Source organism: Strigops habroptila, chromosome 8, assembly GCF_004027225.2.
Source record: "Strigops habroptila isolate Jane chromosome 8, bStrHab1.2.pri, whole genome shotgun sequence".
NCBI classification, from domain to species: domain Eukaryota; kingdom Metazoa; phylum Chordata; class Aves; order Psittaciformes; family Psittacidae; genus Strigops; species Strigops habroptila.
In genome coordinates this window covers 52,321,369-52,342,364 of record NC_044284.2, presented here as the reverse complement: position 1 = coordinate 52,342,364, position 20,996 = coordinate 52,321,369, and the positions used below count along the sequence as shown (strand labels likewise).

The window sequence follows — 20,996 nt, the reverse complement described above, 5'->3', positions numbered from 1 at the left end:
CATCCACAGTGGATACCCAGTGTTGATGACTTCTGGGTTTGTTCCCACTAACATCACAAGAGGTCACAAACCATAGCCTGCAACCAAATGGATTTATCCCATCAGAACAGGGACTGTGACCTCAGTGTGAACAAGCAGCACCTTGTCTGGGCTAAATTTTCTGCTGATTATACCTGTGTCTGGGTTTTTTTCTCCAGACACCTTTGGTTCTTCATGGATGCCGAAAGGAACCTGGGGAAGTTAGAGTTGCAGAGGTTGGTCTTGGTTTGGCAGATGTAAGGAAGAAGTTCTTTACTGTGAGGGTAGTGAGGCACTGGAACAGGTTGCCCAGAGAACTGGTAAATGCTCCATCCCTGGCAGTGCTCAAGGCCAGGTTGGACAGAGCCTTGGGTGACATGGTCTAGTGTGAGGTGTCCCTGCCCATGGCAGGGGGGTTGGAACTAGATGGTCTTAAGGTCCTTTCCAACCCAAACCATTCTATAATTCTGTGATTCTCAGTTGTATCACATCTTTGCACGAGAGGGAGGTCAGATCTCCCCGTATTCAAGCGAGAGCTTTTCTTTCCTAAACACTTCCTTTTCCAGAACAAAGCTAACCTGAGGATCTTATAGGTGCTGTGCTTTGCGGTGTGGGCAAGACAGGCGAGCTTAGGCCATGTGTATGTCAGTCAGAAGCTGCTGTGCTAGCACATACAGGGATAGTTGAAGGTGAACACCTGCACCACACGATGAACTGCACACTGTTGCTGTTCTTAGAGCGATCCTTACTCGAGCTGAGCCAGCAGGCTAGACAGCAGCAGAGGCTGGAGCTGGCTGGGGGCACGGCTCCACCCCACAGCTGGCGGGCCTCACACCCCTGGGGCCTGGGGTGGCAGCCAGCACAGTAGCCAGTCCCCTTTTTTGGCACTCTCCTGAGTGCTAGGTTGGAATCCTGCCTCGCTGCTGCATTCAGGGCAGATGGAAGAAGAGAGTCCTTATTCCCGTTCCCCTGTGAACTTCATCTGTAGGGGAGGGCAGGATCCAAGCCTGTGCCTTGTGGGCCCGGCATGCTGCACAGGCATGCACTGATATTTCTTTACTGTGTGCTGACAGTTGGCTTGCTAACAATCCCAGCAGAGCTGCGAGCAGAAGAAATGTCATCAAAGTGAAATTGCATGTAGTTTGTGTTCTGTTTTTTCTAGAGTGTTTCTAAAGCTTTAGCCTGGTGAAATAAGATACCTGATTTGGGGGAGAGCAATGGGGGGAGATAGATATAAAGCAATCCCTTTCCCCTGTAATGTTTTAACGTGGAAAATTCAGTTTTGCTTTGGAAATTTAAGTGTTGAAGATGTGTGTGTCTCTATCCTGTGTATATGCTTGAAAGTATGTGTAATATGCATTTATAATATATGTATACATGAATGGCATTGTGCCCACAGTCACTTGTGCAGGCACAGATGACAACATTTAATATATGTGTAAGGATTTCACCCTTCTCACAGTTCAAACCTGTAGACATGCAGAGGCTTCTATTTGCACTTCTCATTGAGGTAGACCACAATATCTGAAGCTAGATCAAGGCTGCCTAAAACAAAGCAGGATGTGGTCCTATTTATTATGTAACCTCCCAAAAATCACTTTTGTCAAATTTCATGAGTGCAGAGCTTGTCATGAACATGCTAACCAATCCTTAGTTACAGGCTGGGCACCAAATAGCTATATTTAAAAATACTAACTTTGCAAGGTTAAGCACTTGGCAATAAGAAAGTGCTACAGTTGAGGCTCCCTGTGCAACCTTTTGCTTCTGTATGCACCATATACTATGGTACAGTCTGCAGTTACAAGACTCTCAAGTTTGTTATTTGGTTGGTTGCATTTTTTCCTCTGTGACCATTGCTTCATCTGTTGCCTGAGATGCTCACTGAAGGAGATACTGCTCAATATTGTATGTAACTTCTGAAGTTCGGGTGAAGGCCACCATCCTTACTTGCTGCTCACTGTTTAAACCCTGTTCTGAAAATAAGGTAAATACTTGCCTTTTGGATTCTTGGTGCTCATCACTGGTACTATAATGCTCTACACACACTTCATTAACTGTCCAGCACCCCTATTAGTGACGTAGCGATCTTTCCCCATTCTGAAAGCAGGAAACTAAGGTACACAACAGCTGAAGTTTGAAGCACCTTTGCCTTAAGCCTGCCATTTTTCAGCCCTTGATGTTATACAGAGAGCTCTTAATGTTGAAAGAATCTTTACCATTGATGACAGCTGTCACAGGGTGACACTAATCAAATCAAAAGCAACTTGCAGAAAGTAGATATATGTTCTGCATTCAGAATCTGTAAACTCCTCTGACAAAAAGGAGTTTAAAAAAAATAAAATCAGATCTTCGGGCATCATTCATTTATAATATTAGCAGTTCTTTTCTCCCCTCTCAGCCGTCTTCCTTGTACATTTAACACACATGTTGTAACAAATGAGGCAGGCATTCTGTCGCCTCATTACACAACCTTGATTCATCCCCAAGGCATAGTCCATCTTACATTGGGTGAAGAAGAGATTGAGATTGGGGAGCGAGGAAAAGTAGGAGTGTTTTTAAGGATCATGGCATAATGTGTACATATGAGGTCTTAATTAAGGTTGTATAAACAACATAGTTTTAGCTTTTCTTAATTTGGGTGCCCAAACTGTTACTGTGATGCTCTTTTAAGAGTGTGTATTTATTTTTATCTATATGACACTTTTTGAATTAATCAGCGAGGCTACTTTGACTCTTGCTGTTGGAGTAGCTGTTATCAGTATAGATTTATCACCTTTCAGGTCAGTCTCCAGAAGGAGATGGGATGCTCTAAACTAGAAAGAATACCCAGCTCAGCCTTTGTAACCTTGGTCTTGAGCATACTCTGTTTTCTTGCAGAAAGAGAGAGAGAATGGAGCATGCCCAGTGCAGAAGGACACAAAAAACTGAATTGCAAAACAGGTCTCTTCCAAGCATGTGCATACAGTGGGTTTTCAGACTTAGCTTGATGTAGTACGGGCACTTCTTATGTTTACAAGTGTAACGCCCTGACAAAAAGACAACCTTGTGCCAAATTGCAGGTGTGGAAGTGCATGAGCTTTTCAGCAGAGCAGTTGAAATATTTCTTTAACAGGGACAAAACAAAGGGTTTTTTCCATAATTTTGTTCTTGAAAATAGCTGAGATTTTTGATTAAGCTATCAAAAAAAGAAAATCCAGCTTGAGGGAAACACCTGGCATGGTGATTTCAGCCAAAACAGTTAAACTTTTTGGCAAAGTTTACAAACAGATGAAGACAGAAACTCACAACAGAAAGTGCTGGGCAAATTATCTGTAGGCACCCCAACTGCACCATCTCTGAAAGTTAGTCATCTCGGGTTTTATGAAGGCAAATGCCACTTTGTGTTAGATGTTATGGCTTCTCTGTCATGCACCAGAGTGACAGTTGCATTTGCTAATGTAAGGGGATCTTTGGACTTCGTTTCAAAAGACTTTGTTCTTATGTCTAAAAGTGATGGCACACATCTTCCTAATGCATTAGAACATTTCACATATATCTGTAGTGGCTTTCTCTCTTTTTTCCCTCTCTTTCTCCTAAAGGCATGGTAAAATTTTTATTGTGTTTAGTAATGTGTTTTTCAAATCACCACTTTGTCCTGAATGCAGTATTTCTTAATTGTTGGGTGTAGAAAAAGCCACTATTTCCCTTGTACAGTCACCTGGGAAACAGGCAGCTCTGTTTGTGGCCAACAGGGATGATGTGTGGGATTGGAAAGGCAAGAATGATAAACAGCAGCACTGTGGTCTCTTCAGAAGGTTTGAGTAAGCATTCACAGTGCCTTGTCCTGGGAATGCTGAGTGCTGACATCTTGTTTGCCACCAGGGAAATCCACTTTCCCATCAGAGCCCTCCTCTCGGGGTGCACCCTGTGAGAGGCTGAGCTGGAGCTGAGGAAACAAACCAGCTCTTCTGCAGTTCCTCCAGTGCTGGAAAGCTGCCTTCCAGAATTTGCCAGTAGAGAAACTCTCCTCTGAACTGAGCAAATTTGCACTAAGCTTTATAGCCAAAGTCAGTATGATTTGTTTGCAAAGTTAAACACTGGGGTTTGTTGATTCTTTTTTTGAACTGCTGAAGTAAATAAGAGCAAATTGTGTGAGGTCATAGTGCTCTGCCTTTCCAAACGGCTTCAGCTGCATTCCCAGAGCAGGCTTCCTTCTCTGCTGGGTCCAGAAAGCCTCCGCTGGGCCAGCACTAGGAGGGGAGAGGAAGGTTTGCTGTCTCAGTGCTGTGTGCTGAGATCTGTGGCCATGAGAAGCAGCCACCCTTCTCTTTGCCAATAAATGGCAGGGGTAGTATGAGACCGTTGAAAACTGGAGGTGCGAGTGACTGGCTCTGAAGCTCCTGCTTGGATGGCTGCGTGCTATGCTGTACACAAAGGCCCCTGCAGGTTTATATTAAGGTGCTGCCCAGACTAAACCAGTGCATTTTTTCTTTTTCCCCTCTAAATGCCTTTTTATCATTCAGGCTGTCACCTGTGTTTCCTGGCAAGGGCTGCTGGCTGGGGGAGGTCTGGCAGAGCTGAACACCCAGCTTTGGTGGTCTTTGTGTGGCTGCCTGAAAGATGGCTTAAAACAGAACCTGCTCTGTGAATACCTGCAAGTTAACATGTGTCAGCCGTGTGGCTGGAAGGTTTCTCCTTTGCTGAAAAGAGAGATTTTATAATGAATACTTTCCTTGTGATTAAAATGGGTAAATAAACAAATAGCTCCTACAGGAAGTATACTGTGTGAAGACAGGGCAAATAGATTGTAGCTTTCCAAACAAGGAAAAGAAAAAGAAAAAAAACCACACCAAGCTCCTCCTTAGTGCATTTACTCTATTAGAATGTGAAATGGTAATTTATCTTTCCCATTTCCTTTCCTTGTCAAACATATCCAGCTGTTGGAGCTTTCTCTGTTCCCTCCTAGAAATGCCAAGACTTTAAATTCGTTGATGTTCTCCTCCAGGGTATCATTACCATTATCATCTTTCCATAGTACCAATCAAGCTCACTTGCAAAACCTCAGGGGAGGGGGGAAAACTAATGGCCCAGAATAGATTTAAACAAATTATGATTTTCAGCGCATCACTTCTGTTAATAAATACAATTCCTTTTCTTGTTAGTGGACTACCTGGGAACAGGCATTTCTTTGGATGGGCTGAATTGGAGCTGATTAACTTCGTGAATAACTGCAAATCTTCCTTTGAGACCATGATATGCCATAGTGGCCATGTGCCTGAGATGCTCAAAGCATGCTCGGTCACAGCACAGTATTCTGTACATGTAAGCTGCTCCCAATGCAAATTTTTCTGAAGTAAATGTTAAAATTTCTTAACTATCCTCTGTAATTTACAGCATTAGATAATGACCCTTTGGATTCCCTATGAAAAGTGAATGTAGAGAGGACATTCAGCTATAGGATCATAGAAAACTTTAGGTTGGGGAGGGACCTCTTGCAGTCTCTAGTCCAACCTCCTGCTCAAATAAGTCTTTTGTGTTGCTCAGGGGATTTTTTGTAGTTGACATTTTAAAATCCCCAAGGATGGAGACTGGGCCTTGTCCCAGGACTGTACCACTGACTGGAAAGTTATTTTCTTTATGTCCCAACTGGAATTTCCTTTGTTGCAGCTTCTGTCCGTTTTCTCTTGCCCTTTTACTGTGCGCCACTTGGAAAAGTCTGGCTATCTTCTATATCACTTCAGTTTTGGTAGTGGAAAACTGTTACCAGATCCCCCTGCAGCCTTCTCTTCTCCAGGCTGAGCAAGCCCAGCTCCCCAGCTTCTCCTGCGTCATGTGCTCCTGGCGCTCTTGGTGGCCTCAGCTGGGCTTGCTCTGATCTGATAATAAACATTTAAAATTGTTAACTATTTTTCCACTGTTTCCCTATTCCTTGGGTAGCCTTCAGTCAAATGGACTTCTGTCTTCATATGAGATGTGGATTTTGAAGGAGGAAGGATGATTCTTTTATCCATCTATGTGAGCTTTTTCCTTTATTTTTTTTTTTTTTCCCTTAAATCATTGCCACTTGGGCAGTATCACCCCAAGAATTCTTTCACGAGTGCAGTAAATTTTCTTCCACACAGCACTACTTGCATGTAAGATAATACTTGGGGTGAAATTATTATCTTACCTTGCTGGACATCTCCCTGTGAGGATACGATCCTTATATGTGATATCATGGTCTATTTCTCTTGCAGTGGAAAACATAATTCTCCTGTATTTTCTATTCAGATGATCTGACTGCACAACTCTTCACGAATTTTCAAGATGATGTTTTCCTTTCTTCCCCTCTCTGGTTTGCTTCTGAAACCTCTTTTCTTCCACACCACCCCAATCACTGACTGACCCTTCTGAAAGGCCAAGTCCCTTTCCAAGTTGAATTTTTGGAAAAGAGATAAAATAGTGATTGTTTCCCTACTATTCCACTTCTCATAGTTTTTGTATTCTAGATGGTAGTCCAATCATAGAATCATAGAAGGGTTTATGCTGGAAGGGACCTTAAAGGGGCACTTTCCACTAAACCAGGTTGCTTAAAGCCCTTCCCAGCCTGGCCTTGAGCACTTCCAGGGGTAGGGCAGCCACAGCTTCTCCAGGCAACGTGTTCCAGTTTCATTGTTCCTTAGCCAGTCAAATGAAACGTGAACAATAATAAAGATGTCTGTAACACTGTTGCTGACTTTGTTACTGCATTGAATTACCGTGATGGGAGACTTTTAACTTCCTGCATATAGAAGGGAGAATAAATTCTGTTAATGATGATAGGGCACACATGCCTGATGAGAGTAGCTAAGAGATACCTTCATTAAGTCAGTGAATCATCAATCGATAATAATACTCGAAGTTCCGTTTTTGAATGTGGTAAGTAGCTACAGTATGAGGGTAAGAGCTGATCTTAGAACAGCCTTGAATCAAAGGGGAGCAACTACAAATTTCTTCATGTAAAACAAGGTGAAAAATATGAAAAGGAATTTAACATTTTAAACAGCCACACGACAGTCTATGGGAAATGCTGAGTGCTCTCTAGTTAAATTACCAGTTTTGAAGTAGTCAAAGACCTAAGTGAGGAGGATTTCCCTAAATCAAAGATGCAGAAATGAACTGTAGCATACACAGCATTTTACACCAAACTTTTCTGGATGAATGCCACCTGGAAATAACATTATGAATAAAAGGAGGCTTGTGAAGAAGAGGAGATGGGATTCATTGGCCTCAAAGCTTCATCATAAAGTTCTTTAGGAAACAATAAAGTGACCAAAAATAAAAAATTGAGTCTTATCACAGGACAGAAGATCACTGTTGCAAATGCCACAGTGAGGAGAACAGAAGAATTGTCCTACAGGGAGGAGTGGAGCAAGGCTTAGTAAGGGTGGGGAAATGGGACTTGTACAGGTGGAAGCAGGACTGAGCTACACACCAGAGCTTCCAGTTTATCTTCCAGACTGCTGAAAGAATGGGCATGTTGTGGAGCCAAACCAAGAATGGGTCCATTTGTTTGCAGATCATCAAACACAGTATGTGCATGGAGAAACAGAGCAAAGTGATGTGGACATCTGTGGTGCCTTCAGTGTAGCTTCAGTGGAGCGAGGTGGAAGAGCTTATCAATGTGAAGCCATGGCTACATTTTTTGACACTTGCATGTTTTATACAGCCAATTCTTAAGTGTTTAAATCTATCTATCAAGATATATACTGCTGCACCTTAAGTTTACGTAGCTCATGAGTTTTGTGGATACATGTCAACTTTATCAAAAGCATCATATGCATGTGTTTGTTTAGGCATATTATCAGAGTGCCTCAGTTCAGTGCACTTTTCAGAAAAAGAGCCTAATTTCAAAGGCATTTAGAAAAAAGTTGGTAACTCCGACACAGATGGCTGCAAAGGCGGAGGTGGGAGAGAATGGGGAAAGATGAGTTTTGGCAAGGAATCGCGTTTGGTGCAGGTGCGCTTGTTTGAGAAGAATGGGATGCTGTCTGGGAATGAATGAGATCCATTCCTCAGCAGCATGTGCAACCTGCCAAACACCCTGGGTGGCCTCCGGTGGCCTCAGAGACTTTCGGTCAGAAAGAAGTTCTAAAAATGTCTAAACTTGCTGGCATTCCCGTGCAAAGCTGTGTTAGTTGGGAGCTGTGGGGCGTTCCTGGCTGTTTGGCAAGTGGGCAGAGGTAAGGTTACTTAGGTGACCCAAGCTGAGTGCGCGCACGCTTTCAAAGGATTTGAGTGTGTAATTGAGGAGTTTTAATTTCTGTGGTCAATTTTTCAGAAAGCTGTCTTGTTTCCCAAAGGGTTTTTTGGCAGAAGTGGAAGTTTGATCCCTGCTCCTTTAAGTGCATCCAGACTTGGTGGAACTTGAGAACGGCTCTTTATGTGGTTTGCATCCATACCATCCCTTCCATACTTTGATCTGGATCCTCTCTGCGTTATGGTGTCTATGACTGTCACTTGGCATATCTTCTTCTGCTTTCCCTCCATCATCCAGAATGCAGGGAGTTTGGTGGCAATTCTGCAGTTTTGGGAAGTTATTCATAAACTTGAGCCTGCAAAGCAAAGCTTACACCAGCTTTATACTGGCATCCTCTGCAATGGCTTTTGAAATAGACACGCACTCTTGCAAACGTTGGGAGGACGTTGCTGTCAGACTTGAAGGTTTTGGTTAGAAAATTGTATGGAAAGATAAATGAAGCACAAATGCAGTCATGTGGAATTACCTCTTAGAACGTTTCTCAAAGTTTCCTTGTCTTCTCCATAGGCTTTTAGCTCCAAAAATAATAAGACATGCTGACAAATAAGTAATTAATGTGACATTTGGAGGGACAAGAAATATATTTACTCTTTTTGTGATAGAAATTTTGAAAGTAGAACAGGACAAACAGAATGTAGCAAGAAATAACATCTCTTTGATGCCGTGGTTGGTGTTGCTGGTTATTGAATTGGGCACAAGTAATTGCCTGGTAGTTTAGTGGCTTGCCTTGTTACTTTGGAGTTTTCCTTTATTATAATTGGTCTTAGGCACGCCAAACAAAGGCAAAAAGATTTTTGCAAGGAATAAGGGCAGAAATAGCCTTCTGCAGGGATGTGGCACACCCTATAAATTCATCATTTGATATTTTTTCCTTTTGAACCTAGTCCTCTGCTTTCTCCGCATTCTTAGCATGTCTCAGAAATTCCAGCGTTTTTAGCAATGAATCAGTGAGAAGAAGGGGAAAAGGCCTGTAATTGCTTTTTCCATTGTGCTTGTTAAAACCGCGTTGTGGGAAATGGACCCAAACACTGTCTTTTAAGTGGTGTTGAGTCTGAGGCAGGTGGTATTAACTCAGGACTGCATTAACTCTTTTCAAATCTCTTTCCTGTTTCCTTGAGGAAACATGCCTGGTGTATATATGTGGCCAGGGCTGTTTGCCTGCCTCTTGCATTGACATTTTAATTTGGTCCATGATATAAATATCATTTCCCTAATCCCCCTTGCCCTGACCCTGTTTTGTCTTTTCTTCAAAGTGAGTTGACTTTTTTTTCCCTTTAAGGAGGGGGGAGGAGATGGGAATGGTGGCTGGCTGCTCTAGTTTGGAGCATTAAATGCTCGGGGAAAAAATCTCAGAGTAACTGTTGTTTCTTTCTTTGTATTCACATGGAAATTTTTAATCTCCATCAAAGGATCAGGAGAAAATAACGTTGAGATTCAACAAGAGAGCTCCCAGCTTACATGGAATTTTTAAATGTTATTTGGCTTTATCCTTTAAGTGATGAGAACCATGAACTATGTACCTACAGGGTTCAGAATTAACTTTTCTCTTTCTTCCAACAGACCCTCCTTTTTTTTTTTCTTCTTTCCCTTCTGTCTCCCTGTTTCTTACATCTTTATTGTTCTGCATAAACATGCAACTTCTTTTTGGCCAAAACTGTAAGTGCCTTAGGATTTGTTTAGTTGTATTTATGTATACATTTCTAACATTAATTATGTGCACCAGTCTGAAATACAGCCTCATGTTTTCCTTTTGATGTGATCTGAAGAATCTCTGTTGAAGGCCGTGGAGCTAAGATCAGAACCCAACCCACTGTATACTTGCATAGTTGTACAAGAGCTAACATTAGCCTGTTAGGGGAAAAAAAAAGGCAAAAGTAGGTTATAAAAGGGCTAATAATCAGCTTGTTTGTAGTGGGGGAATCGCAAACAGTATCTGCACCTGTAGATGTAGCTGATTGTGCTAATGATGATAGCAAGGGAGACCCCCTGCAACTCCCGTGGAGAGTAACAGCAGATTTCACAGGTGGGTGCTGACAGCAGTGGTAGATTTCATGCTTCATCACAGATTAATAAAACAGGGAGGATATTAAAATGCTAATACTCATTAATACCGTTTTATGGTGTTTAACATTAAACATGGAAAATGAAAGACAGCCGGTAAATGGAACTGACAGTTGCGTTCAGGGTGTCTGAAGCTGGTGAGAACTAGCTGCAGGGAATAAAAGCTGTGGATGCTCGCATTCCTGCTGTGGGTCAAGCCAAACACCACCTCCTGGTACCTAGGCTTTTCCAAGATCGCCTAAACTTAGACTTAAATAGACTATTATAATAAAATATTTGATGAGATTTTTTCTTTACCAGTGTTGGTCAGAACCATTATTTTCTGTGACATATTGCTCCAGCAATACTTACGTCTAAGAGCAGAATTCACAGCCCCTTGAACCATAATTGTGAAATACATAATTTTTTTAAGTTTAAGTGGTCAACATTTATTTTTTTCCTCAAAACACTTCTTGTGTTTCAGCTGGCTCCATTGTTCTTCATTTCTTGCTGAAGTTTCAATAAGCTTCTCTTCATCCCAGAGGCAGTTGCATTTCAGCAACAAGTAAAAGTTGGCCCTCTGTGGGCCATAATGTATGTAATGTAATACAATATACATAGATACAAAGTTAATTCTGCTATATCGCAGACTGTTCTAATTTTATTTGTGCTTAAAACTCCCCAAAAACTTCTGTGTTTAAATATGAAACGTAAGGATCTGGGGTATTTTCACCTCATGTTCTTCACAATTAAAAATTTTTCATATAGCACGAACCTTATCTCTGCCTCGCAAAAATCCCAGGAACACTGGGAAGACATTGTAGTGCACAAGGACCAGGGATAAAGGGATTCTAAAGGTATGATATTTATGTCTCTCTGGTAATGATAGTACTTGGTAAAATTACAGTTGTCTGACCAAGTATCCATTTTTGTACCTTAACATTTTAGAGTTTAAATAAAATGAACCTTGAATATCTTAGGTTTACAATGCTGAGGTCTGAGTGTGCAGAGCTGACTGCAAATGACTGATGTGTGCTCTGAGCCCTTAGGTACATTTAATATAAACTTTTCCAGGGAGTTCTTTCGCTTTTAAAAATTTCATCTTCTCTTGCATTCCCAGCAGTTCCTTGCACGTGCACCATGAATTTCAACTGCCCCATTCTCCCCGTGTATGCACTGTCTTTTCCAACATCCCACTTCATTGTGACCTTCTGTGTGGATGGCAGATTCCGTCCCAGAGACGTTTCTTCTTTTTACGTGCTTAAAATGTGATCAGTATCAACCCCTTTCAAAATTGCTCTGATCTGTTGTTCTCACAGTACTGAAGCCACATAAGATGCTTCAGGGGTTAGTCCCCCCATTTCTCTTTTCAAGCAGCAACGTAATGACATAACATAAGCATAACTCTCAATCCTTAGTGGTTTAATTAAAAACCTACTGCTTGCTGTCAAGGTGTAAACAGACATGTATAACTTCAAAAATCACATCTTAGGGAACGAAAGATCACGAAAAAGGCTCGTCACTTGGGCTAGAATTCATGAAAGCATGTTTGTTTTGGTAAATGTTTCTCAAAAGCAGGATTTTTATCCTCTCCACTGTCTGGATTTTGCTGCGAGGTATCGGAGCGTGGTTACTCTGAGTTGGCTTAGAGTGGATTTCTGCCAAAATTCTGTGTGTCCTCCCCTCCTTCCACCCACCCCTCCACTTTCTTTCTCCTGAGTATAGTAGATTTTTCCTTATGTTGGTCTCAGTGGGTATTTCATTCTTACTTCTTAGTGCTAAAGAAAATAACAAGCTTAGAAACCAGGGGGATGCCAAGTTTTAAAACCTGAAGAGAATAAAAAAAGGCTTTCTTCAGCATATACAATCTTACACTTATTTCTTCTTAATGTAAGCACATGTAGTTGAGGATTTGATTGTAAGAATTTTTAACACACTAAACTAGAAACCTTTCTGGTTTGTTTTCTCCTGAATCTAGGTTACAGGCCAGTTGGTTCTTCCAAACTCCTGCTGATTTTTTTCTCTCTTGATGAAGGGTCTTCAGTCCTATCCCTCCTTTGATTTAAATTCCTTCCCTAGTCCCAGCCAGATGTTTGGTTTCCCCCACTGTTGACAGTCAGATTATATTCTCACGCTCTCACTTCGTATATCCACATTTGCAAGATCTGTCACCAGAAATTCCCAAATTTTTGTCACCAAGTGCCTGACCACATTTTTTTTTTTTAATACTTTCCAAAGGCAGATTCCTCTGATGTCGCATATAAATTGCTTAAACAGCAAGCAAAGGCAAACCTTCCTGGTTTTCCTTTTCCAGTAAGAAGGGTGTGTTTCTGAGCCACATCTTATGGATGACCCAGAGATTTACTCCACCTTTGCTGTAGGAATGTGGCTAGCACTTCAGAGAATTGCAGGAAAGCTTCAGGAGTTTGGCCAAGAAAGATTAAACCATCGAAAACCAGGCAAAACTTTGTCTTTTCCCCTTTCCACTGCTTTCATTTCCTACTGTGTTGTGTTGTCCTCTGCATCAGACTATTTAAGACTGCCAAATACTTGGATATTTTATAGGTAATATATCTTATAAATGCCATGGCCAGCCTCTGAGGGAAACACAGGATTGTCGGTTTTGGATGGAGGATAAAACCCAAGCAGGAAATCACTGCTGAATGGCACAGCTGCAGGCAAACATTGTAAGCTAGTAAACTGCCCATCTGCAGAGCCACACGTGTGTCGGAGCGCGGGGCCAGGGCGGCCGTGGCAGAGCGCGCCTGTAAGTGGTTAGCAGGGAGAAATTTGGTGATTAAAGAATGAAGTGTTTTGCTTCATTAGTTCCTGTAATACAGCTATCTGAAGGTGATTATAATCTGATTTTCAAGAAGGAGGAGAGACTGAAGACTGGAGCTTTTCCTTGTCTGTAATGAAAAACAAAAGCAGAATTTCAGATCTGGGATGGGTTAGATCATCCCACTGAAGGAGGGTGGATGTGACACAACCTACACTTGAGGACTGAAGGAAGTGTTTGTCAAGAAAAAGGAAAACACTGTATTTGGTCGTAGGGCTGAACTGGCAATCACTTTTCAATCTGAATCTTCCTATCAAAGTTAGAGGCAGGAAAGATTGTTTTGGTCCTTAGATCTGCTTCACTATCATTGACCTGAACCGGGAGCTGGGCAGGTTATGAGTTGCTTGTTTCTTGAAGTTTGAACTGTTTAAGATCCCCTTTTGCTGTAGATTTTGCCAACCAAAATCACTTTCAGGATACTCATTCTAGTACTTTTCCTTTTTTAATTTAACCTACAGTTAGTTCCTAGTTTTGCTGTCTTCTGTTCTAAGTAATTCCTCTTTCTTTGTGGGTTATCATTTATGGAGTTCCCCTAGCCAAGCTCTCTGTGTTAGTTCTCCCAATCCTTCCTCTGAAGTTTAGCACTTCCTCTTATACATGCCAAGTTTGAGTTCATTTTCCGCATGATTTTCCCAAGCACTACTTTAAATAATCCACAACTCAGTAACTAAGTGCAGATTGTTAAAATAATGAAACAACAACAATAAAGCTCTTTTAAGACTGCATCTCATGCGCTCCTACTGTAAAAGCTATTGATTTGTGGTCTTTTCCCAAATACTTTATTGAAAAGTAAAATTATCCTCTAATAGTCAAAATTAAATTGCCAGGGTTATAATCCCATTGTACAGTAGACTTTCTACATTGATATTTGTCTATTGGGGAGAGGTTTTTCTTGATTCATTGTAATGTATAAATCAATGCAAGAGGAAATATAACCTAGTGATCAGGGTCCTTGTTTAAGGCATTGGTGGCTTGGGTTCAAGTCCCTTCTTTATCACAAACCCCTTGAGATTTCTCTGCCTCCTAGTATGGGGTGTCAAAATGAATATAATAAAAGTATCTGTACGCAGGGAGGATGGGGATATTGCCAGCTAAAGCCTTTGGAAGCTTTCTGGTCACTGATGTGCTTTGGATTGGGGTACCTAAAGAGTGTGAAACTCTTGGGACCTGAACTTGTTAAAATGTGCTGATTTCTCTTGGTTTAAAATGTTCTTGATGTTTCATGTGAGCAGGAGGACATCATTAGTGCTGGTGTCATAAATATTTCCATTTAAGGATCTGATATTTCATATATCCTTGAGCATTTCCATATTTTTATCACAAAGAAAATGAGCTGCTTTGGTTTTTGCACTTTATTCTCTCTTCCTGTCAACTGATGCCATTTTTTGAAGCCACATAAAGTGGATTGCAGTTGTCATTATGATGTTGGCACTTTCTGCATTCCATCTGCACATAAGCATGAATTGCAGGGTGATGCCATATTAATTTATAGGCATCTCTGTTAAAATACAGGGAAATTAGTTCTGAAGATGAAGCTTTTTCCTTATTTTGAATCTTCCTTTATATTTTAATGCATTAAGGAAGCATGTGACTAATGGACACTGTCTTAGTGCCAGATGTCTTGGAGTATCTGGAATTCTGATTTGTCCTCATGAAGAATGTGCAAAATATCTGATAATGTTACACAAACAAAACGAAGACATGTAAGTTTTAGTATTTATGGCCTTCATGTGTGCATCTCCTTCCCCAGATCAATCACATCTCTCCGGAGTGAACTGATTCCACATCTGGTTAGGAAACAGTTCTCTTCTCCTACATCATTGCAGCAAGGACTAGACAACAGAGAAGAGGACCAAAAGAAAAAAGAACAAGCATCCCTAGGTTAGTACAAGTATCAAAGATTGGATGGTTTTAAAGCCTATATGCTACAGCTGAATTACTGGGTAGAGTACTGAATTAGCCTGAAGCGTTACTTTAGGGATTTAGGTTTTTTCTGTTATACTTCATGACAGCAAAGATTCCTTTTTCAAACAGTATTGTGCATTATATAAGTATTTTTGTCCTGCCTTATTTTGGTGTAAAGTGAGACCAAATCCGCTAGCTGCTCTGTATTTTTTCTTCTGGAATATAGTATAGGTAAATGCACTATTGAAAATGTAATTTTAGGAGGAGGGAGTTCCTGAATTGCGTAGGACAACAGACTAAGCCTTAACTACCCTGCAGTGGGAACTGGACAGGATCTCAGATCTTGGAATTTATTTTTAGCATTTCCACTGTCTCCTTGTGTGACCTTGGGCAAAACATTGCATCTGTCCTGATCCCTTGATTCGCACCTGCAGAATAAAAATAAGCACTTACTCACTCTACATGTGATAAAATCTGTTAATGATTGCTAAGTATCTAGCCATTCAGATGATGTGAGGCAAAGATTTCCCTTCACCAACAGTATTTTAATAGTATTCCTCTTCAGAAAGCATTTCATTAAATCCTGTCTAACTTTATGCATGTGTGTGTTCTCCAGACATTTATAGTTTCATAAAGGAAGATAATAGCTTGCTGAAACCTGCTGCAGATAACTCTTGTTGGAATGATCATAGAGGAGATATGAATGAAACTCTCCATGAAGGAAAAGTGCGCTGCTACGTCCATATAATGAAAGAGGGACTGTGCTACCGAGTGAATACTCTTGGGTTGTATATTGAAGCTAACCGACAGGTGAGGAAAATACAGAACTGCCATGTGGGAACACAGCAGTAGTTTATGGGACATGTCAGCCTCCAGGAATGCCTCCCTGCGATACAGCTGAGGAATGTGTGGGAATTGAACCAGCGCCATGTTATCTAGGCACATCACCCCACTGGTTTCTGGATAGGGACATGAGGCCAGGAAACAATTCTGTCACTAATTTACTCCATAGCTTTGATACAGCTAAGAAAGCCCCCACCCCACACACTCTTCTGGGTTTTGGGAGTGGCAAGACCTGCAGCCAAAGAGCCAAGAACTGTGGAAAATAAGGCTGGAAGTAGCTTTGATAGCTCATCTAATCAATGTCCTCCATGTCCTAAAGGCAAGGTCAGTTCTGACTGGACCTTCCTGAGGTTTATCTCAGTGATAATGACAAAGGTTACTAATGATTTGCAGGAAGACTTAAACTACCCGTACATTCAAATTCCTTCCATTCTGGATTGCCTAATGCTTTCCATTGTGAAAGAATTATTTTAGGAAGAGGTTTCACTGCAGTGGCACTCCAGGTAAACACAGAGGTGATATGTTGACCTGCTGCAGCTTTCACTTCGACACTACCGAAAATTCATAAAAGAAAAGATCACAGGGGAGGATTACAGAAATCCTGTACTAGCTAATGAGCTGATGATTAAAAGCTTTAATATGTGAGTGGGGAGGTTATTTGGGGTTATTTACTACACTGGCTTATGCAATATGTAAGTTCTCATTTCACTGTGCTAGCAATGAACTTTGTTGCTTGAACTAGAAGACAGTTTCATCTAGTTTTGAAAGATCAATAGGGAAGGACTCAAGATTTCTGGAAGTGGGGCTGGGAGAGCAATAAAGTTGTACTGGGGATCCTGGAAGTCTCTGCTTTGCTTTTGCTCTCAGATTGAGCTGATTCCTTTTTAATAAAACAAATGGATGAATTCATGCAAATCAGAATTGCAGCATGGCAGAGCGAGCTTACACACTGGAGCTCTTTCTCCTTGGTGTCTGTAGAAGAGCACAGAAATAAAGTGATAGGGACATGAGGAAGAGAGGAGGAGTGCTGCTGTCGGAAAGAGAAAACCTGCCCCAAGAACATCAGGAGTGAGTGTGCCCAAAGGGTTAAGGGAGAACACCGCTTGCTGGGGGAAGTGTGCGTATACATTTGGCAGCAGCCACTTCAGTAAAAAGTTATTGAGTTAAGCCAGTCAGACTCCATGTGGGTTTTTTTGTGTTGTTTTTTTTTTTCTTTTTTTCTTTTTTCTTTTTTTTCTTTTTAACCTAAATATTCTACATTTTGGTCAGTCCAGGAAATGTGTTTGCTCCTGGGTGGTACATAGAATTAGTGTTTTGAAATCACATTGGGGCCTTCAATGCTGCTAAGGATTTTCTTTGAATTTCTTGCTTTTCCAGGATGGTAAAATTTCTAAGGAAACTATGTGGAGGTAAAACATAAAATGGAGCTTAATGAGGGGTTGTGAGAAAAGAGTTCCTTTTTTTCAGTGCCACTGCATTTTGTTTCTCTTGCTAATCCTCGTAAAAGCTACACATTTATCTGCTTTTTTTACCTGTTTTGACGGTCTCTAAGGAAGAGTTTTTTGTGTCCTGTTTGCTCTTATCTTGGTCTTCACAGACCAGATTCTGATTCCCTTGCTGCAAAGCCAGGACCTATAACTTTGCTGTCCAAGAGGACAGACTCATGGAGGGAGCCGTAGCACTCCAGTCCAGTAGCCGTGGGAAGGAATGGCATCCTAACCCATTGCCCTTCTGGTGAGGAAACACTTTGCTCACAGCATTTCAGTTCCAGCTGGGTTTCTGGATGCCTGCAGCCTGTGTGTGGGCAGGTGGGTTCAGGAGGGAGTTATCTTCAATAGCAGGAAATAGTTTCTTTGTAAGATGAATTAAATCCAAACACATCTTAAACCTTCCCTTGACCCAGGCACTCCCTCTGACTCCTGCCCCCTATCTAACCTTCCTTTTCAGAGCAAAATGCTTGAGCTGGTAGCTTTCTTGGGTTACCCCTCAGGCTGCACAACCATTGACTGATTCTAATAAGGGCTTTGCTCTGGCCAGTAAAATCCTTCATTTATTTCACTACACCATCATTCCACTGAGGAGGGTGAGAGCTTTTCCTCATTTCTTTCCATTCCCACAGAGCAACACTGGGTAGTAGGAATCTTTCCAACCTATGCTGTAGGTATGCTTTGGTGTGTGTTCCTCTCTGAATCTATCTGTTGTGGTGCCTAGCTATGTGTCAGGTGAGGACAACATCCCTTCAACAAGCCAGCATCATCCAGGCAGATTGGCCTTATTTGTGGTGTTCTGGTAAGCTGGTGGTTTTCTGTAGCGCCTGCACCTTTGGACTTGAAGGATCTAACCCACTATTGGTTTTTAAAGAACAAAGAAAACATACGTCTAGTGGGAAGGACCATTTTAAAGATGTAAAGAGCTACGGATGTGGAAATGTCTGCTGGGGACAACAGGAAGCCTCAAATGATAGCTCAGAGGTGTGAGCTCATCTGAGCTCATCTCACTCATCTGAATGAAGCATCAACTGTGAAAATTCTTGTCATAGGAAAACCAGTGCTATTTATCCATCCTCACATGCTGGAAGAGAAATGGGCTGGTCATATTATGAATATCCAATTTCCTGCAAATACCATCTCATTTGAGATCTTGAGATTTTTTTTTTCTGATCTGATCCCAACTTCAGATCTGTGGGATCCGCTTCTTGAGGTTCACTCCCTAGCCATCAGCTCTTGTTATCCCAGCTTTCTAAGGAAGTTGTCTTACACAATGGCAGCTTCTTCATAGCAGCTTTGGAAATTGCTGGCAACTCTCAGCCAAATTAATCTCAGAGCAATAGAGATCTCAAAGATAAACTTTCTTAAGAGTTTTGTAAAAATAGGTGGCTAGGTAGAGAAAAGAGAGACTTAATGAGTGCTACTTCCTCCCCTTGGGCAAACCCAGTTACACCATCCACTGTGCTGAGACTCCAGCTGACATCCCAGATGGACAGTCAGTGCATGCATCCTGGCTGGCTCTGTGTCTCCTGTGTTTCTTTGACTGCCATCTCTGTCCTATCAAGGTGCATCATAGGTTGCATCACTGCTGCAAGCAGCGCTGTGCAGCAGTGTATCTGTACTGCTGTGAGACTCCCACCGCCCCTGAGATCCCCACCCATGCTGTCATCACCTCTTCTGTGGTGCGTGACCTTGGCCCCAGCCTGACGCCAGGAGATGCAGAATGCCTCAGGCTGCTCTTTCACCCAGAAAAGGAGGAATGATGGAGTGATATCCCATCCTCCTACAATACTGGCTCCCCTTTCTTTTTAGGAGCCAGTTCAGAATTGCTCTCCATGGATTTGTTCTTGGCTACCTCATGGGCTGTGTCTCTCTCTATTACCATCGTGCTTTGTCTGCTTATCTAACACCTGCCTTCTCTCTGTCAAGAGCCTTTTCTTTTGCAACTCTGCCATCTGGAATAGCCACTTGATCAACTTCAGTTTCTGCTTAAACATCTGAAATACTGTTTGTTGCCTGTACTTCAGCATACTACCTTACTGAGTGGGCTGAACATAGTCATCTTTCTGTGCCAGTTTACTGATTTATGTTTAATTCCACTTGCTTCCCTCTCATGCATTACTGAACAGTGTAAAACACATTGCTCTCCATTTGAAATGGCAGATGTTGGACGTCGTAGTAATGTATAGGATATCACTGTGTTCAGCTGGAGGCAGCCTGCTTGCTGCTGCTGATCCACTGCTTGTCCACAGGTGGGAAGCTGAGTTGAGAGGAAGTTGCACTGGAAGTGTACCTGTCTCCTTTACAAAAGGGGAAGATGATAAATCACACATATCTGGCTGCAAATTTAAAATGCAGGAACCTACATTTTCCTTTACGTTAAAATGTTTATGGTAGATGCACTAGTGCAATGGAAACCAAAGCCATCTTTGAACTGTTTATGTAAGATGAAGGTACAGAACTGTCATGTTAACTTGTCATGTGGGTTTTTCCATCCAGGTTCCCAAGCTATTGCTTAATCTGGGTCTGGAAGAGCCACTGGTTCATGGGTCAGCACAGATCACTGACAGAGGCATGGTAAGCGTTCCCTTTTCCCGTCTCTGCTCTTCTAATACAGTCTCCATGCCCTTTGCTTTAAGAACTGCTTCCTAAAATTGAGTTCTGCGGTTGGAAGTGAAGCTGAGTTCTGAAATGTGGAATTACAGTGTAGGGGACACAGCCCAGAGTCTTGGTCTTTAAAAATGGTAAAAGTCTATCTTGCTCCCAAGTCACTAGTCTCGTTTCCTAATGGCAGCTCACAACAGTTGAGCAGTTTGCCTCCCAAAGGACACCATGCTCAGAAGGGGTCAGTGTTTTAGCTCTGCTTCTTGCTAAAGCATTTTGCTTGAATACCAGCTTCAAGCCTCCTTTTCACAGGTCTCACTGGGCAAACCTTAGTGAAACCAGCAAAGTACCATCAGGACTGTTCTTACTATGCTTACTTTATTGCATGAGGCCTACTGAGCCAGACAAGCTAATGGAGTTTTACAAAGATAATGGACCTTGAGAAGACTGTCCAATTGTCTGACTATGGTATGAGCCTCAAGTTTCTAGATCTTTCCTCTGCCAAGAATCCCTAAGGGTAGAGCAGGATATGCTTTGTTGATGAGTAGTTGAGACATGCTGTTTGGAAGAGGTGTATGGAGAACACATATTGGACAGCTCTGGGTACTTTTGCTAATTTCCATTCTTTTCTTCCCTAGGTTGGATCAGACAGCATCATTGGGTCATCCACACAAGTGGGGGAGAAGACATCCATTAAACACTCCATCATCGGCAGCATGTGTACCATAAAAGACAAAGTTAAGATAACAAACTGCATCATCATGAATTCTGTTACAATTGAGGAAGGGTACGTCACCTCTTTCTATCTCAGTCCCCTAAATTTGGAGTTTCTTTTTCTAGATGGGTTCTGAGTCAGTAGTTTTTGCCCTGTAGGCAATCCTCAGCCAGAACAATTGATATCAGGGGGTGTATTTCTAAAGACTGAGTCAGAAATAAGTCTCTATAAACAGGTTACGAATGCACAAGTAAATGAATTAACATGCTGCAGTCATGGAACATAAAT

General features: G+C 41.8%; 1 protein-coding gene across 5 annotated transcripts in view; it reads left to right on the top strand.

The window, feature by feature from the left end:
- The window catches only part of EIF2B3 (eukaryotic translation initiation factor 2B subunit gamma), a 100,102-nt gene that overhangs the window by 53,279 nt on the left and 25,827 nt on the right, over positions 1 to 20,996 (top strand). For 4 of the 5 annotated variants that reach the window (XR_003992599.1, XM_030494521.1, XM_030494522.2 and 1 more), the window contains 4 exons: positions 14,905 to 15,035; positions 15,676 to 15,869; positions 19,889 to 19,966; positions 20,632 to 20,780. Coding sequence is in view for 4 of the 5 variants with exons in the window: in XM_030494521.1 (XP_030350381.1) it covers positions 14,905 to 15,035; positions 15,676 to 15,869; positions 19,889 to 19,966; positions 20,632 to 20,780 (552 nt within the window). In the remaining variant the exon portion in view is untranslated. Of the gene's footprint in view, positions 1 to 14,904; positions 15,036 to 15,675; positions 15,870 to 19,888; positions 19,967 to 20,631; positions 20,923 to 20,996 lie in introns of those variants that run through there. The other variant, XM_030494524.1, reaches the window with a different exon arrangement.